This window comes from Varroa jacobsoni, unplaced genomic scaffold (assembly GCF_002532875.2).
Source record: "Varroa jacobsoni isolate VJ856 unplaced genomic scaffold, vjacob_1.0 scaffold_641, whole genome shotgun sequence".
Lineage (NCBI taxonomy): Eukaryota > Metazoa > Arthropoda > Arachnida > Mesostigmata > Varroidae > Varroa > Varroa jacobsoni.
This window is the reverse complement of record NW_019213543.1, coordinates 845,136-869,368: the sequence shown is the minus strand read 5'-3', so window position 1 is coordinate 869,368 and position 24,233 is coordinate 845,136. Positions and strand designations below refer to the sequence as shown.

The 24,233-nt window shown below is 41.2% G+C and overlaps 2 protein-coding genes across 8 annotated transcripts in view; one reads left to right on the top strand and one right to left on the bottom strand.

Moving 5' to 3' along the window:
* The window catches only part of LOC111262264 (uncharacterized), a 21,886-nt gene extending 8,243 nt beyond the window's left edge, over positions 1 to 13,643 (bottom strand). For both annotated transcript variants that reach the window (XM_086968998.1, XM_086968997.1), the window contains exon 1: positions 13,031 to 13,643. In XM_086968998.1, coding sequence (XP_086825124.1) covers positions 13,031 to 13,149 — 119 coding nt within the window. In that variant the 5' untranslated portion in view covers positions 13,150 to 13,643. The remainder of the gene's footprint in view (positions 1 to 13,030) is intronic.
* Positions 10,153 to 24,233, top strand: LOC111262263 (lysosomal acid phosphatase). Of its 6 annotated transcripts, none has more exons than XM_022836398.2 (9): positions 10,153 to 10,319; positions 10,519 to 10,658; positions 17,313 to 17,365; positions 17,568 to 17,663; positions 20,504 to 20,737; positions 21,279 to 21,374; positions 21,609 to 21,905; positions 22,367 to 22,544; positions 22,987 to 24,233. In XM_022836398.2, exons 2-9 carry the CDS (start codon positions 10,574 to 10,576, stop codon positions 23,109 to 23,111), a joined length of 1,164 nt encoding a protein of 387 aa, XP_022692133.1. In that variant the 5' UTR covers positions 10,153 to 10,319; positions 10,519 to 10,573; the 3' UTR covers positions 23,112 to 24,233. The 6 variants fall into 6 exon arrangements, with proteins under 6 accessions (XP_022692133.1, XP_022692131.1, XP_022692137.1 ...); XM_022836396.2 differs by having other exon boundaries at positions 17,256 to 17,365; XM_022836401.2 differs by lacking the exons at positions 10,153 to 10,319; positions 10,519 to 10,658 and adding an exon at positions 16,574 to 16,672 and having other exon boundaries at positions 17,256 to 17,365.

Here is a 24,233-nt window from a genome sequence, read left to right as displayed (position 1 = left end):
ATGACAGACAGAGGTTGGTTCCCCTTCGGCTCGGGAGGTTCATGGGGAGCTTAATTTTTTTTATCGTGGAAGGAAAGGTCGAAAGCAGAGATGGATCGTGTGTGAGTAGCTTTCCTATTTTTTTTTTTCGAACGCGAACTCAGCTGGTACACATGCGCATCAATGCCTTGGCTCAATACTATAATAGTTTATGTAAGGGTGGTTTATGGTGCTGACGTGAATCACAAGTTTTTGTTGTTCAGGCTAGCGGACTTGAAATGTGAAGACCCTCTCCTTAACAGCATCCGAGAAGATCGACCTATTTTGTATCGTTTTGAATCTATTGTAGCCTACCCAACATTGGTGCGTCGCTAGGCGAAGTGTGTGATATTGGATCTATGTATGGAAGCAGCGTTGAATTTGTCTTATACTCGTTTGAGATGGGCCGGTACTAATTTTAAATCCGGAGTCCTAAGTACTCCGGTAAGGGTACTGCGGCACGAACAGCCCTACTGCTTCTATAAACACAGCTTCCATTTCATTTTTGGGAATGTGTATCGTGGTTGTAGCAGACTGTCTAGGATGATCAGGTGCATCTTTCCTTATCGTTCTGATCTGTTTGCTATAGTTCTGCCAAGGGATGGTGCGCTGCTGCCGATTCTGCCGGCGTTTGTCGCTGGCTCGATGAATCACGATTTAAAGTAGGTCGAATGAAGGAAAGTGGGCTGGGTCATCCTCAGCGCTGAGAGAACACGTTGTTTAGAGGACTTGTACTATGAAACTTGTCGGCTCAGGATAGCGGCACCTGGACGAAGGCCAAAAGTATCATGGACACCTAAGTCAAGTTGCTATGCCTCGGAAATGTGCACAACAAAAACTACAGGAGCGACGTTAATGGGAAGCGATTATAGAATTACACACGCTTCTGTCATTGATTATAACCATGACGCAATGGGTCACCTCTATGTATGAGGACATATATGACAAGCATTTACGACTAGGAATTTTCCCTAATTACCAATACAAGTACCAAGGGTAGCGTTCTTGAATTCGGCCCATTAAACTGTTACATACGTGTAACGAAATTTATTTATAGCAATAACATGAGATTAGCTAGCTAGCTAGATAAACATGTAATTCGAAGGTAGCAATTGCTTTGAATTCAAGTAAAACAAAGGACAATTTGTTTTTTTCAGTATGATAGAGTTCTAGTAGATGTCTCTTCAACAAAAAGTAGTTAATATACCAATTTCTTAGAAGAAACATACTTAGATTTTGTTCAAACACATTTTTACGCCGCAGTGCTTGTAAATACGTTTAGAAAATATAGGCCAAACGGCGTTTCATATTATAAAGAATATATATATATATATATATATTTGACTACATACGAAAACACTCCGATAGTAGATTTCTCTTCAAATATATCATCACTTCATTGGCGCTTTATGCACTTCAGTTACTCATTCAATATAAAGCATCTGATGGAACGGCAGATAACTCGATCGCTCAGTATATATATATATATATGTGTGTGTGTGTGTGCGGCTGTGCGTGTATTAAGCAGCGAAAAGCAGATGAGTACATAAACAATCCAAATAGATGCAATACGGTTGAGTGGTTGACTTGTCTCCGTTATATTTCTATTGGCTAAAGTGGCGTATCTATGAGATAAGCAGCCCAACTTGAAGCCAAGTAGCACCGGGGGTTTTAGATGGATTTACGAAGCTAAGCAGATTGACCGGTTCCATTGGAAGACAAAGGTCTGCAATAACGTACGGTCAAAATAAATGTCATATTAAATAGCTTAGGTCGATACGGCACAGGGGCGTCTCAAGAGAAAACCCAGTTACAATAGGTACTAATTAGTGCACCAAGAGATATCTTGTTCATTTCTACTCAGTTATTGCTAAGGGAACTTGCAAAAGTAACTTCGTAATTCTTTATCTAGGACATGAAGACAAGCTAAATTTCCCCCAAAGCTTTATTCTATTTCAAGCGCAACATTTAACATCTATACAGATTTTCTATCATATATATATATATATATATATATATATATATATACATTTGAGTATTTCAAAACATACGAAGTTGTCTGTAGCAAGAACCGACCGAGTTCTACCTACGAAGAAGAACGTCTATGCAATTGTAAGATCTAATTTAACCTTAGAAAGTTGAGTTTTCGTTAGTTATATACGTTTATATTCGACTAGCAAAGCAGTACCGGGACAGTTGTAGATGGTACGATGGAGTTTTTGGCGAAGTGACAATCTTAATAAACAACGTCGAGTACCCTTTACTTGTTCAGTATTTCGCCTCAGATCTACTTGTAGTTTTCAAAAGTTGCCGCGTAAATTCATCCTCTAAATGCAACAGTGCGATGAATGTTCATGTTGTAGTCGATTCGATTTCATTATGCTCAGCTGCTCCGTTAGCGGGTGGTGAAGTTCATTTGTTTTTTTTTTTTTTTTTTTTCTAAAAATTGGTGCCATCAAGCGTCGTCTAGCTATTTAATTGGTGATTCAAATCTACAGAACGCTTCGACACAAACCATTCCCCAAACGAACGCTTGAATATTATTATATCCACTCAATATTAGCGAGTTTACAAATGAGCAAACCTTTTCATAGGCGAACGGCGAATATATCGACTGTGTCATCGGATCACCCGAGTTAATCGATTGGAATTGCTTTCGAGTTTCAACAATAACAACGACAAAAAAAAAAAACTGAAGAGAATGAAGCTTCATTCTTGACTAAATGGCAATTCAACTACATAATGGATCTCTACGTAGACAATAGCTGCCGCAAAAGTACATCGCAGCTTCGAGTCGTATATAGCTTCGTTAGTTAGCTTTTTTCCACTCGAAGTCCTTGTCGTACGACTAAATGTACATCATGATTAACACCTAGAAATAGATGCGCCTGTTAGGCCGTGCAAGTGAATTACCCGACCGAAGCGCTAGCATGAGACGCGTCTCACAGCAGCGCCACTTTACAGGGAGAAAGTTCGACAGATGGAGAGCCCAACTTGAACCGTATTTAGTAACAGCAATGAACTACTTCTCTATAGATTTGCTGGCATCGAGCAATCAACGCGTGAACCTGCTCCGAAGCCGGTGGGTGGCTATCGACCATAGCGCGTATAAGCACTCTTTCGCCAACCTCTCCGTCGGCCACTTGTCATGACTGGCTATAGAGAACTAGGGGTAGAATGAAGACAAAATAGAAAAGCCAATGAAATACATCACGAAGTTACAAGAGGCGCTTCCTTTCTGGATCAGTTATGAACAGACGAACTCTGCCGAGCATCCATTCGACCGCTATAAAACATAACTACTCTCACGATTCATTAAATTTAAAATTGCCGCCAAACGAACGACGTTAGCTAAAAGTTGAAATTAAAAAAAGGAAAACAAAGTGCGAGAGTATGCGAGAAATTAAACACTGAAAATTGGCAACAACGAAATACCCCCTATATCATTAAACTTTAGTAAGCGGATCTCCTGTACAATCAGTCGGATGATGAAACGTCGTCATCCAACAAACTCCTCAGGTACACATGGTATATTCGCGGACACTTAGTTATTTGTCGGTGGTGCTCGCACCAATTAAAGCTATTGATCCATATCCGTATTTTGCTGGCTGGCTTTCACCATTTAAATTTACCCGGTCCCGAAAGCTCAGCTGCATTGTCTAGCTCTGATGGCGAACAAGCTCAACCAGGCGTCAAGCTCTACCCAGCTTTTAACACTCAGCTGCCGGTGTTTATCTTGTTGACAAGCTCTAGGCATGGTTTCAGGGCAGGTCTTGAACACCTCCGTCTCTTTACCTGGTGGGTTCGAGCTCACTCGGTTTATCATCGACGGCCAGGATGATTTGGTCAGGAAACACATTTCGTTGCTTTTCCTTATTTTATCCTTCAACTCTCGTTTCCACCTCGTTTCAGTTTTTCTCGAACACCATCTGGCATCAAGTGGCCCACAACCAGCCCTATTCATTGGCTGCGGCTGTGGTCTGCCAAGTCTTTCAGTTTTTCTCCCCCACCTCTGTCGTCTGCGTTGAATTTTCATGTCTTCACTCGGCTTTCCGCACCTCGTTCCCTATCACATACAAGTCGGTCGGAGGTACTGTATACGAGCCCAAAAGATCCCCTTGTGTACTACCCCAAAAGGCCCCCCTTAGATCTGTCTCTCGATCTTTTGCGCGCTTTCGACCTTCGCTTCAACGTAGTACCACAGCGCACTAGTCACTACAGAGTTGTGTCGGCGATCAGGCATCGAACTACTGTATACAGGACGCAGAAAGGACTCGCAACAGAGCTATTGTTAGAGACATGTGGTTGTTACGGTGCAGGTGCATGGTGCCTGCTTAGATTGAAAAAGTATATAAATGCAATCAGCCTTACAAAATAACTTTGAGCCCCCTGAACACTGTTTCCATCGTCCTCACCCTGTATACGTACTCAGCTTCGCTCGGTTTAACTAAGAAGACTGCCCAGTCGAGGTGGGGACTGCTTCGTGGTAATGCTCCATTTTTTTTTTACAGCGGCTTGTAGGCATACATTGCTTTTGGCCGGTTCAATGTAGCTGCATTCTAGAGCTGCAGCATGCGGTATCATATCAAGCACAGTCCTTGCGGCGTCTTCGATTCAATTTTACCCAAACCTTTTACTGTTGACCAACACGTTAGCCAAGGCCGTTTTACGCCTTGGCGAAGCGCTCTTTTATTTTACTCGTTGGTTTTCGTCTAACAGGTCCAAGCTCTAAGAAATCTTCCGTCAAATACCTTACCTTCTAGCGCGACAGAAGTTTCAGAAGTTGATCTTCTTAGGTAATTCCAAGTATTCCAAGTTCACACATGTGTCGGTACATATGTCCATACAGATGAACCATAATGATACCGCAGGAGGTTTACAACGCCATCTTTCTATTCATGCAGTAATTGTCGCATTGTTGATATCTAAACCATGTGATGGTTGACGTTTTCGTTTTCGTCTAATGTAATGCCCCGCTTACAAGAAAATGTGTAAAAATGTTAAACCTGGGCTCGACGGTGCCGGTCGCACTAGGAAAGGGGTTCGTACACATGAATGGGCAGCAACTAGGATAAGCAAGGAAACAAAGATGAAGTGAGTGTGTGAGTAAAGACAATCTTATCCCAGACTTTATACGTACATTCGTATAAAGAACCCTAAGCGCTGGGTGCTCCCGCTAACTGATAGTGCTGATTCGACACATGGCCAGCCCAGTCAATTGCACTGGGCAAGCAATAGCTGTGGCTCAACATCAGCTATCCATGCGGCTTAGAGACTTGTTACAAGACCCCCCCCCCCGCCCCCTGCCTCCATCGCGAATAAGACTTGGGTGGTGTGAAGAGAGGTTTCTTGGCATTATGCCTAGATTGAGCTGTAAGGGGTGACCCCCCTCCCTATAGACCAGCGATTATACCGATCGCGTCTTACCCTTTTCACCGCTGTCGAATAGTGTATAGAGGCGCTTTTCATACGTTCAGCTGTTCACCCGTTATGCGTCACTTCTTGAGCCAATGGGCCTTTGTAGCCGTGCTTTCTTGTGTAAACTTTTAAAGTGACGGCTGGGCTATAACGAGGTGACATCTTTCGGTAGAGAGAGCTGGGCCACGAGAATCTCGAGGTGATGCTAGTTTACTCAAGCGGACGATGCGATCCCGCATTGGCCGCGTTCAATCGTGAATGGATTAGGCAGGAAGGAAACGGCCTGAAGCCTCCAACGATGATAACCTCAAGAGACTTTGGTAGTGCTAGGACCTTGCACATGAGTGAGACATGTCCATCGCGCTGTCATCCCTATTATTACCTTGTTATGTCGAATGCAGTCATGTCACCCAAAAAAGCACTCGACGCCTTTCTTCATCAGGTGGAAAAGTGTGTACACCTTTCGACACCACCGGATAGCATAAAGTTGACGAGCAATAATGCAAGCTAAAAAGGAAACCGGTGAAATTGTGAAGACGAACTAAGTGTAAATTTATGATGGGTGCCTGACGCTGATAAAGGTTTAAGGACAAAAACAAGTGCATACAGAGAAGGTAATGTGTTCAATGGCTTTGGAGTGAATTGGCGGCAGGGGTCGGCGGTGGTTAGGAGGAGGAAGGCTCCAAAATCGATTCGACCATACGCAAGAAATCTGGTCACGGCGGAGCTCTATTTAAGAGTTTGGAAAAACGAATGAAATGCAAATAGAAAGAACAGAAAGGGCCTGCTGCGGGTTGATGGCTGATTAGTTCTCACTCATTCTGGCCGCAACGCAGTTATGATACGGCACTTCGTAGTAGAGAATTCACATGTGGCATTTAGCGTCCTCAGATATTGACAGCGAGAGATATAGAAGCGTATTTCAGGTGATAGAAAAAAAAACATTTTTCGAAGTATTAAGAAATTACTACATAAAATCGCCGTACACACTATGGGGTATGCTTCTCAGCAGCGCAACAAGCGATAGATAGATAGATAGAGCGAGCTTTCGAGCAGATGGATGGATGGATATGAGCCCTGTCAGGTGTTTGTTGGGGAAAAATAGCGGGTAGGCCTCATATCCCAATAACACAAAGTAAATACATCCCGAATTTTTCAATCGGAATCAGAAGGAACATTCATCAGAAGAAAATTGGATAATAGTATGTTTCGTCTAACCCGGAAATTAAGGTATATGTGTAATGTAGTGTCAGGGGGTTCGACTTAAATAGGACATCAATAACGGTTTAACTAGTCATCGAAACTCAGGCCAAAAGTATTCGGCTGGTGCAAAAACGTCAGTTGAAGTTGTGTATCGGTACCTGCTGTGTATGTATTGTAGGATGCTCCCCGTCGCACTTCGTTGTGATACAAGATGTACTTACAAATCACTGATAGATTTCATGGACGTGAACATTGTTTTACTGCAGGTAAAAGTTCCTATTTGAAAAATATGACATGATGGCTAAGTGACGCAAGAAATCTGTAGACATAGTGGGTATTTCATTTGTAATGATTTTCAGTTCCTAAAAACCAACTTCAAATATCAACCCATCAACAAACAAAAGAAATCTAACTTGAAAACTTTTTCCACTAGCTGGAAGCATACTCGTATGAACCTTCTATATGAACCTTGAAAACTTTTTCCACTAGCTGGAAGCATACTCGTATGAACCTTCTATATGAACCATCCTGGTATAGCCGTCGACTAATACGCACATATTTCAAATTAGTTAAGCTAAGCCGGATTGATCAGCAACTTAAACTGAATTAAAATTAGATCATCTTCTAACGCCTTTATCAAGTTAGAGCTAAGTTAAAAATTAGACCTAAACGATTCACTTAGAAAAACTGGCGTCCCGTTATGCCTATTGTGCGGCCATCGAGGTAAATCCTCGATGGACGCGCATAGCTGATCGTCCGTGGCCGCATAAATGTAGGACCGTAATGTATTCGGCGAGTATATAAATAACAATCAGAAAATGAACCGTTTTCATCAATTGAAAATAGCCACTCGTATTGATTCTGATAGGCTGAATATTAAAATTATGAGAACTAAAAAAAGCTCTCAGAAGTATAGTTTAATGCCGTGAATTCGAAGAAGACAGCTACCCCTTTAACTTATAGACTACCAATCTATCAACTTCGTAAAACCTTACCTCTTTACTATAAAGGGAATTTAGTTAGCTTATTTTTATCAGCCTATATGATTGAAGTTAGTTACCTGAATAAAATACTAATGAAAGTTTAAAATTTCCAAAGTTACTGATATTAATAATCATTACTAGGACGTAATCATAAGGCCGCAGTTGTGTTTGTAAGATCTGGTGTAGGTCAATTTTTTACTATGTAAGTTGCTTTAGTCTACGAAACTCGTTTGGTTCATTTAAGATGTTTCTAACTTTCATATGCCTATCAGAATCCAATGGAACAAACCAGACTGCACCTTCTGAGTTAACACAGAATAAGATGTAAAACTTTTTGATTCTAGCCAGGAAGGGGTATCTACGAGACAGTATTTGACGTTAATACCTACTGTAGTTGCGCTTAATAGTTCCCAACTGCGCACGATTCGACAAAAACCCACTTGGTTCTATCCAATTTTTTTTGAGAACCCATTTCAGTATAATCCAGTAATTGCTACTGCTTACAGTGAGACCTCGATCTTTTCTTTCCCCTATACACCCCAGTGCTCTCCGACTTCTAACACACCTTAACTTCACACTGGGCAACCCTCTGGCCATCTTCAGTTGACTTCGATCGCAGCCAACGCCCCCGCGTAGTTTCCACATTACGTCGACCACTTGCCAGTGGTAACTGTAGTGATTTTCGATTGAAACATATAACTATCTGAGGGGCTTAGGTTTTGAGACCCTAGCAGGCATTTAATGGTGCGGCTTGCCCTTGATGAGGAGTTTGCTGGTGCTGGGTGGCGTCCCGCCATCATGAGTTCTTATTCGTTGATTGGATGTTGCCCCAATAACTCGAGACAAGGCTTTTCGATCCGCCCGCGCGGTCTTTCTCTTTTAGCCGGTATATTGAAGCTTCTGCAGCCCGCCTTCGCTTTGCTTCTAATGTTAATGTGATGAACGTTCCAATTTTATCGAGTCGCTGGTAGCTAACGAACGAACTGGAGATGCTTTAAAGCTTTGCTTGATGCTGTCTGTTCATCAATCAAATTCAGCAGTAAAAAGCAAAGCGAAAAGCCGTCTGGCGGTAACCGGTGGCAAAAACTAGCAAGCACGCGCCCAAACACGCACCTCATCAAGTTATTTTTTCGATGGCCAGGTTCCGCTCCGGGGCTAAAGTCGTCTCCATCGCTATCGAACAGCATTATAACCTTGTCCTTAGGCGCCTAAAGGAAGCGGCTCATTCCCAAGCATTGCCATCGCGATGTCTAGGCGAAGCCTAGAAGGAACACCGAATTTGCCGTTCGAGCTGGTAAGCCCCTCAGAAGTAAAATAACTCATAAACAAAGCCCCAACAGAGCTTCCTTTGCTGCCGTGGCTCATTTCATTCGATGACCAGTTTGGACATTCGCGCCTCCCACGATGTCGTCACTCGGCCTAACTTGATGGCGCCACCGCTGCTACTACCGCTATATATATAATAAAAAACATAGGCAGACTTAGCGTCCATTGAATGCTGCTGCTGCTAAGGCTCAGGGGTATATGAAAGGGGAACAGGGGGAGTGCGGGTAAACTTATGGGAAAACTGTGGAGTGGTATCTGGGGGAAAGGTTATAAGCTGTATATGTGCGCTGAATGTGGCAGCATGATGTGCTGTACTTTGTAGGGCCGGCCTTATAGGATAGGTCGAAATGGTATAAAGAAGAACAGTTGAATGGACTACGATGGTCACGGCGACTTGTTTTGATTGTTGCACTACCGCTCCTGCTATTGCTATTAAAAACAGTGTAATAATAGTTAGTAGCGGGTTACTACTGCTAAGCCAGGATAAGTCTGTGGGGGGTAACTAAAAAAGGAACAAAATTTAGGGCATCCACGAATTCGACTCTCATTGGATACAATCTCTGTGGCTTAGAAAGATTACACTAACACATTGAGGTGTGAGCTGAAGCCGGCGAAAAATTCGGAATGAAGTAGTAGTAAATAGAGGTCCTGTCTATATTCTTTAACTCGATGGATTTCTGAATTAAAAAGAGGAAGTTTGAATGATGACGACTCAAAGAGTTTGATGACTTGACAAATGAAACTTGAACGCAGAAATAAAGAAATGAATATTGCATAAAACAGTTTATATATGTTTTAAAAGCAAGATAACAAAACAATCGATCCTACTTAATGTTTATGCAGCATTTCTATACAAAATGCGCTTTAGTCCAACCTATAATATTTTTATCTTCTGTGCGCACTGATGAATTTGCACGTCAAAAACTCCTTAGTTCTGCTGCCGTCAAAAGAAATGGATAAATCGTATGACTTTAAATATAATTGACAACATGAAAGCCAACGACCTCCACTCGCGTTCTGCCGACGCTTAGCTCGCAGGCCCATACGACTATCGCCATCGGCTCTATCAGCCTTTCCGTTGGTCATCAAAAAGACAACGCTCCATCAAAGACCGTTGAAGGTCTTATATCTGAGGGCCGCCATCAGGCGTGCGCATTCACGGGTGAGTCTCCCATCGAAACGTTAGTTACACAGCAAAATCAACGTATCAGTAGTAGGAGCACTATAGTACTGTATTTGCATTAAAACAAGCTTGTTTTTTTATGTGTTCTTTTCACTGTAGCGACCAGTCATGACTACGCTCTTTCTATGGATTGGACAATCATGCTTCTATAGCGGAACAAATGAGTGACCATTCGTGAATTCTATATGGTAAGTTGTTTCGCTTTCTAGGTGGCAATATCCGCAGTGGACACGGGTTCTAGAAAAAGCATATTGCTAGATGGCTGGATGCGCGCACCAGCTTCGAACGGTAGATGTTAGTCTAGCTAAAGGCAAAAGGGTGTTTTCGATAAGGATATTTGACAAAAATGGTTGTGATGTGCTGATCGTCTGCTTTGCCAACATTCAGTTGGAACTACATACGCTGGCTGAGTCATTTTTGACCCCTTTTACCTGTTGTGAGAATGGCGGATCTTGTGTACCTTAGTGAAAGGGCGTGTAGCTGGAGGACGAACATTCGAATGATTGCGAGCATCGTATTTGTTTATGGTAAGTATGTTTTTCGGTGTCTAATTAACCAACTAGCTAACTATAATCGATTAAGTTCAACTGATATCCATAATTACTACGGAATATTTTGCGGTTACCTAATAATCATGCCTCCCGTCATGTCTTAGTCGGTCCCCGACTACTGAATACTGATTGAGCCGATTAGCTTTTTTTTGTCGCGTACTGTTTTCCTTGTTTGCTGCGGCAGTTAGTTGTCAAACTGTAATACTATAAAGTTCTCCAGCACTGATTGGGGGAACTTGGTGGGGATGAACTTTTCAACTTTACAAACCGAGCGATCATTGTTATAAGGTCCCTAGTTGTAGACGACCGTAAGTTGATCGGGTGTCATTCAAGTTAAATAGGGATTTTAGAGGAAAGGGTACTTTTTAGTGGCCAAAATCAGTTGTTGGCTTCGGTTTGTTCCTCGAAAGTGAGATTGCTGTTTGAATAAGAAGATGAGACAATGTTTCGCATTGTCCACCCGGTCATTTCTGGTCTGAAAGCGCCAGTAGGTCGACGGCGACCTATATATGATCAATGGGAAAACTATGTTACGTAAACTGGTGTGCCTAGATCATCGTGCATGGCAAACCGTACTCAAGTTTTGTTCTGGAGAAGTTCGACGTTATAGATATAATTAGTCGCTGGCCTAGAACAGATCAAATAAAATGTGTTTGAATATAGAATAGACACGAGACAAAGCCTGATGACACCTTTGGAAAAAAACGACACGGAAGAGAATCACCTTAAGATGTTCGTAGTAACATTGGTTAGAGAAAAACTCAGCGACAAGTACCCGTCATAGCGCAGTGGGTGCCGTGTTAGGGATAAATGGTGGCCTAGGTATAAATCTAGCGTGGCGCTGTCAAGAGCCGACCGACGATTTCGATCATGCGTGTCCTATTGTTACTTCCTGGCTTTTTTTTTTTGAGATGTGAGCAAATATTTTATGAGAAAAACCGAAAAGAATTTGCCCGATATTTTCTGTTATTTCTCTCAAATTTCAAAGTTAGTACTACTTAGAGGATGATTCCCCAAATGTCGTCTATTTGTGAATAGCTTCCCAATAATAATTCTATACTATATATAAAAAGTACAATTAAAGTTTGTTTTGTAATTCAGAACGTAATAAACAAAATGTAGCTTGTTAAGTGGACCGTAACCGTCTCTAGCAAATCAATCACTTGGGAATGAACAATTGGTTTATGTACCTGTAGAATAAAGAAGAAAGCGAATCTCTTCAGAAAGGAAGCCCACCATTATTATACACATATTACATAATAATATAACGATTAAAGATGTATATTTAGCAAAGCAAGATATTGTCACGAAGGATCATGTCAGAGATGTGTGTACTTCCTTAAATTGTCTAATTCGCCAACCTGCAATGCATCGTGGATAGGTGGGAACTGCTTGTACACGTTTAAAATCCAACTATAGCCGGTCCTAACTACAACCCGTTAAATAAAAAAGGGTTTACACTTGAGTGACTGATGATGGCAGTACTCGAACGAACTACAGCCATCTCAAAGCAGATATTGCAAATGCCACTCATGGCTTCCACATCAGGATCTGCCAAATGTTTACCGTTAGCTGTCGACTTGGTATATTCGAACGTCATTTCGGCTTCCCGTGCATGAAACGCCTATGGAAGCCGCCGTAATTCCACAATGGACCTATGGTGAATTATTCGGAACGATATCTAGCATTGCAGGTGACGCGGTAAGGTGTCGGCTAAGCAATATTGCCCCCGGGTTAGTGAACATCTTTGCAGTACTACAAAGTACTACGACAACTTACGGCAACACTGATCTTACACTTTATTTATTTATATATATATATATATATATATATATATATATATATATACGTATATATACACGATTAAAAAAATAATAATTTGGTCATAATTTGATTTAAATACGCCCCACAAACGAATCTGTTCACTGAACCTTGGGATATGCGAGGTAGCGTGGAAGGGCTTCGTTCTGTGCTGGAAGAGTGCTACCGGTCTAAAATAGTGCATCACGCCAATACAGATCGTAAAACTTAGTGTTTAATTGGCTTGTTAAATGTATCTAATGCCTAGTTGTCTACGCATGAATTTCGATACGCGGGTGGTTTGTCTCAGTTGCGGCCGGCTAAACCGTCAGCTTCGTTCGCGCGGTTCCATGTAGCCTAAATTAAGGCTAGTACAAGGAAAAAATGCAGTGATAGTGATCCTAGCTTTTGTTTTGTTATTTAAATATAGGGATTCTTGTAGTCGAAAGTTGCAGGTATTATTCATTTTTTTTTTATCCACGTAATCACGAAATTGGTTGGTCATTTACGAAGATCAAACGTCTCTAATGGAAAGTTAGTAAATTTACCTTATGATGCCTTGGTTTGCTGTTGCTAGCTTGATCATCCACAAGTTACTCTCATAGTGAAAACACGGTAATGATTCATAAGGATGACACGTGTAAAAGATTAACTCCGTTGCAACCATCAGCGTCACGCACACAAAGGGCCTCTATATAGTACCCCAATTACCCGCTACCCGTGGGCAGGCTTCTGCGGCGCTTCTTTGTCTTTCCATTCGTCGGGTAGCGATTTCCTTGGCATCGGGTCAGATGGCCATGGTAATGGAATACCATCTACAACCCCCGCTAGGGCCGACATTACTAACACCATAGAAACCTGGAGGATATTTTACAGTGGATAACTCTAAGAATACCTGCAGCTAGCGGGTCTCAGTGGAAAACAGCAAAATATCTCCTTTCCATTTTTAGACTCCGAAACAAAGCTTTCAATAAATCCTATGCACAAAGATGCCGTCCAGACACTATATGAGAAACGGCTTAGTTTACGAGTATATAATAATAATAATAATAGTGAATCCTGTATCTGCTTTTTTGGAGCAAACAATGTAGCACAGTTGTGGTGGGTCGCACAGATACTTCAAAAATTGTTGACTGCAAAATTTCACCCCTTCGTTGTATAACTTTTGTTTCCGCAATTGTTGTTTTGCGTTTGAAGGGCAGCATACAGCCAGTCTAAAAAGTGTGGCCGATATTGCACTAGGCGCACTTCTATCAACGACCAATCTCGCAGGTTAGGCCTAAAATAGAATTGCTCTATCGGTGCTTGCGATGGCCTGTACCACCTGTTAGCCTTAGCTATTTAGCCGTTATGACGTTACAACCAATCGAGAAAAGCGTTAAGGACAAAAAGGCTGGCAGAAGCTAAGAGGCAAATTGTTACCCTTTGCCTAGTCGGCCCGCAGATATAACCTAGCAGTTCCTTGTGATATTTCGTTCTTTAAAGTCGTTTGACTTGTAGTGAATACTCTGGGCGCCGCCTTAAAGTGTGATTTGTAATAGCTAATTATACAGAGTGGAACCAAAATATCCAGAAGAGTTACTTCGTAGTTTGCAAGCGATTGTTCAATTTTTTGCACCTATTTTCACACGTTGCCTTCTTGCTACGTTAACAGATGTATGATGAAGATCAGAATGCTTCGTTTTTTTTTCAATTTTTTTTTTACAAAAATATGTTTTTGTGCATACGTGAATGAACAATACTGATTAATTATTAATTAAAGTATCTATGCCTGACAGGCTATATGTGATTAAACTACGAACTTTACTAAGGTGTCTCAAATCACTATTTGTTTTTCTGTTTCCATCAACTACCGTTTTTTAAATATATTCTAAAATTTTTCAAACATTTTACGTTGCACCATTTTAATTTAGTTTAGGCCACAGTTCATTTTTGAATACACGCTCGTGTTGGGCGGGTCTCTCATTCCTAGAGTTTTTACTACGCAGACAATAACAGATCAATCCTGGTGGGCGATTTATGTAAGAAAATCAATGCCTTTTTGCTTCTGCTACACCACCCCAATTATATATCAGTAGGTCCGTCAAGGTGCGTCAGCTTTAGATATCGCTGCTATATAAATAATACGTCGACGTTAAAAACTAATACGGCAAACCTAGCCTTATCAACCATTAAAGCAATCTTAATTATACTATACTATACTATACTATACTATACTATACTATACTATACTATACTATATAATAACGAATATAATAAATACACCATATAATAACGAACCTATTTCGGATTTTTTCTATAGTATATTAGAAGGCGCGTCGCAGGCAATTTGTTGGTAATAAGGTACACCATTTTCTCAAATATTTCATGCTATTTCAACCACGTACTCATTTTATATCATGAAATTGTTCTATGGAATATGCAACCAGGTTCAAGAAATCTACGTGGTAACACTTTTTCCTCATTGCAACGGTGGGTCAATTGGGTTATTGCGGTTAGAAATAATCTCAGCCAGAAAAATGGTAAATGTACGGGAAGCGTACTTGTTAGTTTGCGCAGTCCCAGCTGACCCGGTTCTGGACGTTCGGGTCGATAACAATAGATGACCTATCAGAATTCTGTATCGGCCATCTGCAGTCCACTGAGGAATGTACTATTCTATTACCCGTTATAGTCAGTTCGAGTGGCCACAAGATGTTTTGGGCAAAAGCTAGTATTCTGTCTAGGAACGTATCGAACTTTAGACATATGCAAGATGTGCAAGTTAGGTTCATCGAACCTGGATCCTGACGCGTGCAGGCATAGAGTAAGACAAACAGGAAGACGTAATAGGGCTGTATGGACCAAAATTAATTTAATTAAGAACGAAGATTTTCAGGAAATAAAAATTGTGCGAATGTGCCATCCAAAGGCCCCCTTTTCCATGACATCCAAACTGTGGATCTATGTAACCTTTACAGGGAGGGCTTATGTGACCCAGAGGCTGGGCTATATAGGTCAACAATCGCCCCGCGCGACGAAGCCAATTAACGCCATTTGGAAGCTCAGATATTACTGTTATAAGTTTTAGTCGAACAGTTCATAAATATATAATTGTTTCTGTATCTTTCTTGTTCTTGTAACTAGATTAGCGGCTTTATTTGAACAGCGTATTGAAATGGAATTGAAATTCGGTGCGAGTCGACAATTTAGGAAGGCTCAAAAACAAGAGCTCCTAATGTCATTTGTGGGAACAATAAATGCCTCACGAGCTTTATTTCTTCATCGTTGCACTAGATGGTACCAGTTGACTACCTGGCCAAATTGCACTGTTAAAGGAAGAAAGTCTTCTCCGGTAAATAGCTTTTCGTTCAGCGGAACGATTCGTGTATTCTGAGGATCTTTGACATCGTTAGTGAAGACTCATGTGCACTTCATGCAGGCACAGTTATATTATAGACTCTGATCTTTTTACGTTTAATCATAACGAAGCTTTGCCCAAGTTAATGGAGGTCAAGCTTTAAGTGGATCAAACGCTTAAACGTCCAGGGTTGTAGCCTATTTGAGCAATGCGAAGCAAGGAATAGCCTGACTACTGTTTTTTTACTGTCACCTAGGCAACTAGATTCGTGTCCTTAAACAAATTCGCTAGATTATTAAAAAAGTTTATTACGTACGATCAGATGTCTAAATTAAAGATAGAATTTTTGATTCTATTCACTGTAAGTCATGCTATACACGAAAAGTGCATTTTTTCGGGTCGCTGAAAAAAATGAGCCTTCGTTTAATCATTTCCCACAATCCGGGACGCTCTACCGGGTCCAGTCGCTATGCAAGCTCGTACGCAGTCGGCCTTGCTTTGAGTGTGGTGCTGCATGATCTCTGCGTGTATTGGCCGAGCTACTGCGGCTTTCTGGTATACGTCAAACATACAACAATCACGGACACACGCTAATCTAGGCTCGTTTAGAGCACCAGCAGCTGGAACTCTTCCAGTATTGGGCTGCTGCTTCCGCCATGCAGACTCGCTCATCCCAGATTCACTCGCCACCATTCTAATGGAAAGGCTTTTATCAACGATACCAGCAGATGATTCCTGCTGGGCGATCTCAGGATGCACTCGGTCCCCTATAAGTCATTATCGGCCATACGCGCCAATGGTAGCCATAGCCGCTGGCAGCTGATTACTACAGCACGTTCTACAAAATGAGGTAAAACGTACGATCTAGCTAGTGTTTCCATAGACAAACGCGATAATACGGACCAAACTGGACTGCTTTAAATCCTCATTCGACGCATACGGTTTACAGCTGATCGACATAACGCAGTATTCAGACCATTATGAGTTTGATCATTTTACACGCATAAGAATATACAAATCATTCGTTTGCCTAGTTTCGAGTATACGCTATGAACATATATAGTTGTTACGATCTCTTCGGCTGTGTTGTTGAGCTGATTGGCCGGCTGAAAACACCAAGCGTATCGGTGGGGGTGCAGAAAATGAGATACTCGAACCTCTAACCGATGACATGTCCTGATTAATTCGTTGATCAGATGGACACGGTATTCGAGCCATATAACAAGGTGACTCGTTTACTAAAGATATAATTTAGTTCTGATCTAGGAAAACGCAATCAATCTTCGAAATGTGGCATATTTAGCCCAAAAATATAATACGTTACTTCTGGATTACCATGACATCAGCCCTCAGGCTCCTTTGTTTGAAACTTTATTTGCTGGTTCTAACTGATTTTTTCCCGGCTTGATAATTACACAGCTCTATTTCAATAGGTGTTTTTTTGATGGCAGCGTCTATAGTACAGAGTATGGACTTGCGCTCGATTTCAGAAGGCTTTAAAGAAACCCTACGAAATAGCGAGAGCCTAAGACAGATTCACGTGGTAAGTTTCGCTTACGTAGCGATTATAATTGTTTTAGTTCGTAGCTAATAAAAGACATAGATAACAAAGTTCCTGAACATTCTAAACGAAGGAAAAAGATGGCTTAGTAAGTTTCAGCCACAGTAATGTGTAAAATGGAATGAAATCGTACTATTATAAATGTTAAGCCTGACTATTACTTGACTTGAAATACTTTGCCCAGTTGTTCCGCCATGCTGAACGAACGCCCACTGCGCTATATCCGACGGACCCGAATAAACCTTCAGAGTTCACGGAGGGCCTCGGCAGAATCACAATCGTAAGTCAATCGTTTTCAACTTGCTCTTCGCAGACCTCAGCATCCTGCGAAACACTCATTGTCACTCCGTTGTAAAAGCTTAGCGCCGATAGGTAATCTCTTAAGTGACCTCCAGGTGTTTTACTATGTTTCCTGCAAGTGTTATGGTCTTATTCCGAAACCATATTCACACTGCGGCCATTAGTTTTCACACATAGAATAGATCCACATGCATCAAACGGTACGTTTTGGAGTGCCGTGTCTTCATTCGTACGTAAAAGCTTCATGCATGTCATAAGTGCGTCTGTAATAATTGTTGCGCTGTTTGCCTGAAGTCGCTAAAACAATCATAACAACAATAATAATAACAATAAAAAGAGGAGAAGTCACAAAAACAATGTTTGCTCGGTCTGTGGCATCATTCGATTCCACGAGCAGATACTTTGCTTGTAAATCAGACAAGGGCAATGAATACAATATATGCCTTGCCCTTTTCTAAATCCGTTAATTTAATTGTTTCCATAAGAGGGAGCTAGAAACGTTGAACAAGGTTGATTACTGCTATTATTTTTAAATGAAATCAAAAGATTTAATTCAATCTATATAAACTGTCGGATGATGGCGGTAACTGTATTGATGTTGTGATACGAGGTCGGAACCCATAGAGATCTTCTTAATACTGGTTCTGAGATTATCTCGAATGGACTATGTGAGTGTCTAATGTGTTAATACCACTTGACGATCCAAGTCAAGGTCGGAAACATCTACTATACGATAGGTACTAGTATTTACGCTAATGTCATGAAATTAGTATTGTTTCATATGGCCCTGCGGTGTGTGGTGAGGCAGCAATGACTGAGTTATGCATTTTCAATGTTTTACCTCTGTTTGTTGATTGATAACGTTTTTGCTATCTAAGTAGCGCCTCCTTTCTTACCCGTGTAATCTGGGTTGATTGTAAAAGTTATGCGGTCATCTTTGATGCCGCAACATAATACGGAAAATGCAAAGGGACACTTAACTCATCTATGGAATGAGCCCAAAAGCTCGCTTTTTGTTGAGCTCTCGCTTGATTTTACGTCGATAGAAGATATATTAGATAGGTCGAGATAGGGCATAAATATCGAGATATTTCTACTAAAGAGTGAAAGAACAAGCTGCCAATTAATCGAAATGAAGGATTTTAAATTTACTGACCTAGCTTACGTAGCAGAGCTATATAAATCAGTTATGAGCTCTCACTTTTCTGATAAGGTAGAAGCGCTAATGTTCAATGGCAAATTGTCGCAGTCGAAAATCGTTGACATCTACCAAATGGTAGCATGCCACATACGTCCCTTAACATTTCGTATGAGAGCATGCCGTGAAACACAGGCTGTGCCGTATTCACTTTGAAGTTGTGATGTTTTGGGTAACACCGTCGATGCCCGTTAGTGAGAAGCTTCACAGATTCATATCCTCAGATATCTTGCTCTTCACTCCATCGGTGAATGAGCATGAAGGCAACATCCCGCACCTCAATGCTGTCTTCGATGGTTGTTGTTTTGCATTTTGCACCTTCGACTTCTCTTTCTTTTTTTAGTGTTCACTTTTGGGATATCTACGAGTGAAATTTTAGTAAGTCAGAAGTAGCGGCATATCCTTGGCAGCCATTCTGATCTGCCGACCTCCTTTTTCTTCCGCCCACAGCCACCCCCTGGATCTGTTTCACTTCTGAACACTCAGCTCAAAAAATTCAAGTCTTTCTATATGCGTCCACTTCGATAAGCGTGTACCAAGCTGTTTCTCATGCTGTCTTCGACATCGGAGCGGCGGGCTAGAGTTCTTGTCAATGGAGCGAGGGGACAGGTGTGACGCTTGCTCCCCGGAGACAACGTCCGGGAAAACTGTCTCCGTTCAAATATATTCAAGCCCTAACGTCCAAATGGAAAATTGGGATGCTTTTCCTTTTGCTTTATTCAAATCCCCTTTAGACAAACGATGGGAATCGACTGCTGTTTACGGCAAAAGTGAGGGGATACCTACTCTTGTCAGTGCGACATGTAACACACGAAAAATGTATGGGGTAAGATTGACAAATAACCTTACGGGAACGAAAAGCAGCTGGTTCTTATAAAGATGGCGAAGTATACTTGTATACTAATTAATGAAATGACAGATTTGTTGGCAAGTAGCAACGAGACATTGACATTTTACTGTTTAGCGGTTTGCAAGGTACTTTTGTTGACACGGAATCTTCATTTCATCATAATGAAAGGAAGCTATGGATGAAAATCGGGAAAAGAGCTGACGGCGAATAGAAAACAGATAGAACAGGGTAGAAAAGCCATCCATTTGACGTCACTTTGTTCATAAAAATAACAAGATTAGACTATTTCTATGGTCAGCTGTCCGGGCTGAGCGTGTGTAAACTTCATGATGTAATGAAAACAATCCATATGCGTATAATACTTGTGAAAGTAATTTATATTATCTGAAATTTTGTTCACGAAAGGAGATTCTCCACAGAACCCTGTTACGAAGACTCCACAAAGGAAATTTATGACGTAACGAGGAGGTAGGCATTCATAGCCAAAGCACACAATTAGTTGTCTACCAAGAACACTTAAATCAGAATATCGGTAACGTTTCTATTTAAAAAATCGATATGGGAAACACGATATAGTATCATTACATCTATGCGTCGTTTCAGACCATAGAAATCTAACGGGTTTTAGACAATTTAGAAGTGGCTAAACGTGCACACCATAATACCCGTAAACTGTCTGATATCTCCTTACTCTGTCCTACCCTAGCGAACATTTTCCTCCGTGCGGCGTCGGTCTCTAACTAGGTCCTAATTTCTATTCGCTTTGTTACAGGAAGGCAAAAAGCATATGTATAGAATGGGTAATCAACTCCGCATACGATACAAAGACTTTTTGACTTTTGACACGAACGAAATTAAGGCCCGTAGTTCTGGAAGAGACCGCTGCATTGAATCGATGCAGACGATGGTCGCCGCTTTGTACGAGCCTAGGAACGATCAGAAGTTCGAGCCTCGCCTTGCATGGCAGCCTGTGCCGATTGCAAGCATGCCTGTCGACATTGACGGGGTACGGTCATATTTAGGTACACGTATGTATATGGTGTGCAGCTAAATCTTGGTTAAGCTGTACACCACATACAGAAGTAGATCATATTAAACCAATTAGTGTCGTTCTTTGGTTTATTAATTACTTATGCATATGTGCAATCACATTTCGATATTAATTATTAAATGGTTAAAGGTAAACAACAACCTTTTAGTGCAATAGGAATGGTGCTTTTAAACTGCATGTACGTGCTTCAAGATAAGGCCGTACACTTTGTCCAGTAAAAGTCTGAAAGCATCTCCTTGACGAAAGATCCATCCTAGCTAGAATAACTAACAATGACAACCAGTTGCCCATTTCGCCCCGCTATTACTACGAAATTTTGGCTGAAGTGATGTTATTATTAGTATCACTATCGGTAATCAGGCTTTCATTACGAGTGCCTTACAACGTTTTTGGGGGCACTTTCTGACAATTTATGAGCAGGGACACGCAGCGATATTTACCTATCAGTATACTATATATGATGTATTATTTCTTTGTTCAATGTGTCACGCCGCAGATGCTATACGAAGATGCTACTTGCCAGAAGGACAACGAAGCCATTGAAGAGCTTCGTAGCACCGGCCAGGGCAAAGAGGTCATGGCAAAATATAAGGTTAGCACGCGAGATGCAAGCGAGAAAATGAATTTAACGCACGCATTCTACTATTCTACTCAAGTTGTCTATCTACATAAGTTGTATGCTATCCTATTGGGGAAACATAATAAGGAGTTTCTTATGAATTTGTTAGTGGATGAACTGGGTCAAGACAAGCATAGAGTGAAAAGTTATTTTCTATATATGTATATATATAACAATGTAGTATATGGGTATATCCATATTCGATAGGATCTTATGGAGAACTTGGAGAAGAACTCTGGTAAGAAGATGAACGATTGGGTTAGCGTGCGTGATCTTCTCGATACGCTCACTATTGAGAGCAACCTTGGGCTCAAGATTCCGAAGTGGGCGGATAGCGAAACGCTTAAACAGATGGAGGATTGCGCTAAATATGCTACCCTACTCAACTACCAGCAGGATCAGAGGATTCGTTTTCGAGCTGGTCTTCTCCTGAAGGATGTGGTGATGCACTTCGACGACGTCGTTAATAACTCGCCGAAACACAAGATTTACGCGTATGCATCGGTAAGTGATGGAGCCATATCGTTTGATTACATGGATCGATTTGTCTAATACGTATGGCTGGACCGTATTGTTTATAGAATTATGATCTATTCTTGGCATAAGCAGAAATCTGAAAGAGTTTCTATTCCACGTAAATGCAACTGATCGTCTTGTCCACCCTATTATGTCTTATACAAATGGGATGCAGTACACTAGTTCAGGTATTCTGTATTTGAAAAATGGTTTTGTATGCTGAGCGATTCGCGCCTGATAGGCAAAGGCTTCGCCTGTTTCAGGCTACATTTTGACGAATAAACGATCTTCCGAGTCACTTACAATGTAAAACCAGAACTCATCTATATTTCGTTTTACGAATTACCGACAAAAACGTCGTCCAAACCAGCTGATTTTTTAATATCAAGCCATGCCTTAATGGTAGAACTAATAACTGGGAATTGAACAAATGTTTACTCTTTTTGCAGCACGATGTTCTGATCGCGGCTTACCTGAGCGCATTTGGTGTCTTCAATGGCCTCCCTGTACCATCATCTACAGCTGTTATTATCGAGTTGCATGAGAGTACCCCTGGGCAATTTTACATCCAGATGTTCTTCCGTAACAACACACAAACTGGAGAACTACTGCCGCTCCTGGTGTCAGGTATGTTCTTTAAACTGTCATGGATAGGTTACACCTCCTGTTCCTTTTTTTTTGCTTAAAATTTCTTCACATAAACCTCATTTTCCTGAGGCAGGTCGTGACGTTTTGTCATGTGTTTTCATCGGCTTGGTCAATAGCTAAAGAATTGCTTTTCCTAATCTAATTTTTTTTCTGTGAGCTGCGCCTTTTCTCGTGAATTTCAGCATAGCGATAGAGCCACTAATAACAATCACTTGTGGTAAACCCTTGAAGGTTTACGTTTTTCTGTTGTACACGCTTGTCATTAATACAAACACCAGGTAGCGTAGCAAACATCAGCAACGGTCACGGTTTGGTACAGTGCATCTATAACCAATAGTAGTTAGGAATGGTTGTAATAGTGTAATAGTGCATAAAGCTATGAGTCAATTCTATGAGCTATGAGGTCTTTCTTTCTTTGTAGGTTGCACGCTTGCAGGCTGTCAACTCCCTGTGTGGAAGAAAAAGATCGAACCTTTTATTCCCGAAGACTGGCGTAAGGAGTGCGGTGAAGTGCCATTTCCGGTCCCTCTGTATGACTCACACTAACTGATCATGTACAGACGCCATTTATAATGACTTTTGAGGGAGAAATGTTTAAGGAAATGGAAAGATCGTATTGATCTCCAGGTGCTGTTTTTATTTCTTTTTGGATGGTTAGAGTGATGCCAATAGAAGTTGGGTAGGCTGAAAAAGACTTACTAACCAACAGTCATAGTAGCAACGTTCAGCTTGTCGTAATCAATGGGCGGGTGCCGGAAACACTGGAAATAGACAGTTGACTGATCGTTTTATTAACTTTCGTAACGCAAAGATTGGTCCGCCGTAATCCAAGGGTAATATAATTGATAAATAAATTCATGTAACATCTCAAACCGTTACCCCATCGAATAAGTGAAGCTGACTAGCATCTCCTATTTTATGTTAAAGCATTTCATTTTAGTTTTAGGTCAGAGCGGAATATGAAGTAGCAGACATTTACGAAGATGACATGAAGCTTAGAAGACCGAGTATGCATTGAGTTGGTCCAAATTCAATGCAAATGTTATTCATCAGAGTTTTTTTATCTAGAAATCGTACTATGATCTTTTGCATGCGATATATAAAACGTCGCTATAAAGTGTCTTAGTTTACGGTTTCTGTAGTCCATAAATACGCGTACCCACCGCCATTCGTAGAGTTAGGATACGCCGTCCGAGACGAGAAGCTCTGTCACACCTCAATCAGCTAATGGAAACCTTTAACTGTATACAAGTTTTTTCTATTTTAGACTTGCCAATATCGCAAACTGCTATCATATTATTTCTATCAAAGAAGTGTTATCAGGAAAGCGACCAGGAGCATTTGTCTTAGACAGTCCATCAGCTCTCCCTAGATCACCCCGTATGTGGCCTGCGAATCTATGACTCGTGCAGTTGCCCAACAAACATCGTATTGAAAGTAGCAAATGTCATTGTGATTCGAATAGGCGCCCCGAGGGCAACGCAAAAGTGACGAGGCGCAAAGCGGTACCGAGAGAGACATAGGTCAATTTACAACTAAGCACTAAACAAATAAAAAGGCAACCAAAAACATACAATAAAAACCCCGACTTGTTTTGATATCGACACCGATTTCAAGCAGAACTTCGCTAATAAAGGATGCACACCTCATTCGTTTGCTGCTATTCCA

Excerpts from the sequence above, each read along its gene's own strand:
- LOC111262263 (XM_022836396.2), top strand. The coding sequence starts at position 10,574 with ATGGCGGATCTTGTGTACCTTAGTGAAAGGGCGTGTAGCTGGAGGACG. Across the intron at positions 10,659-17,255 it reads GAGCATCGTATTTGTTTATG|GTGTTTTTTTGATGGCAGCG; the intron begins GTAAGTATGTTT and ends CTATTTCAATAG. Across the intron at positions 17,664-20,503 it reads GCCTCGGCAGAATCACAATC|GAAGGCAAAAAGCATATGTA; the intron begins GTAAGTCAATCG and ends GCTTTGTTACAG.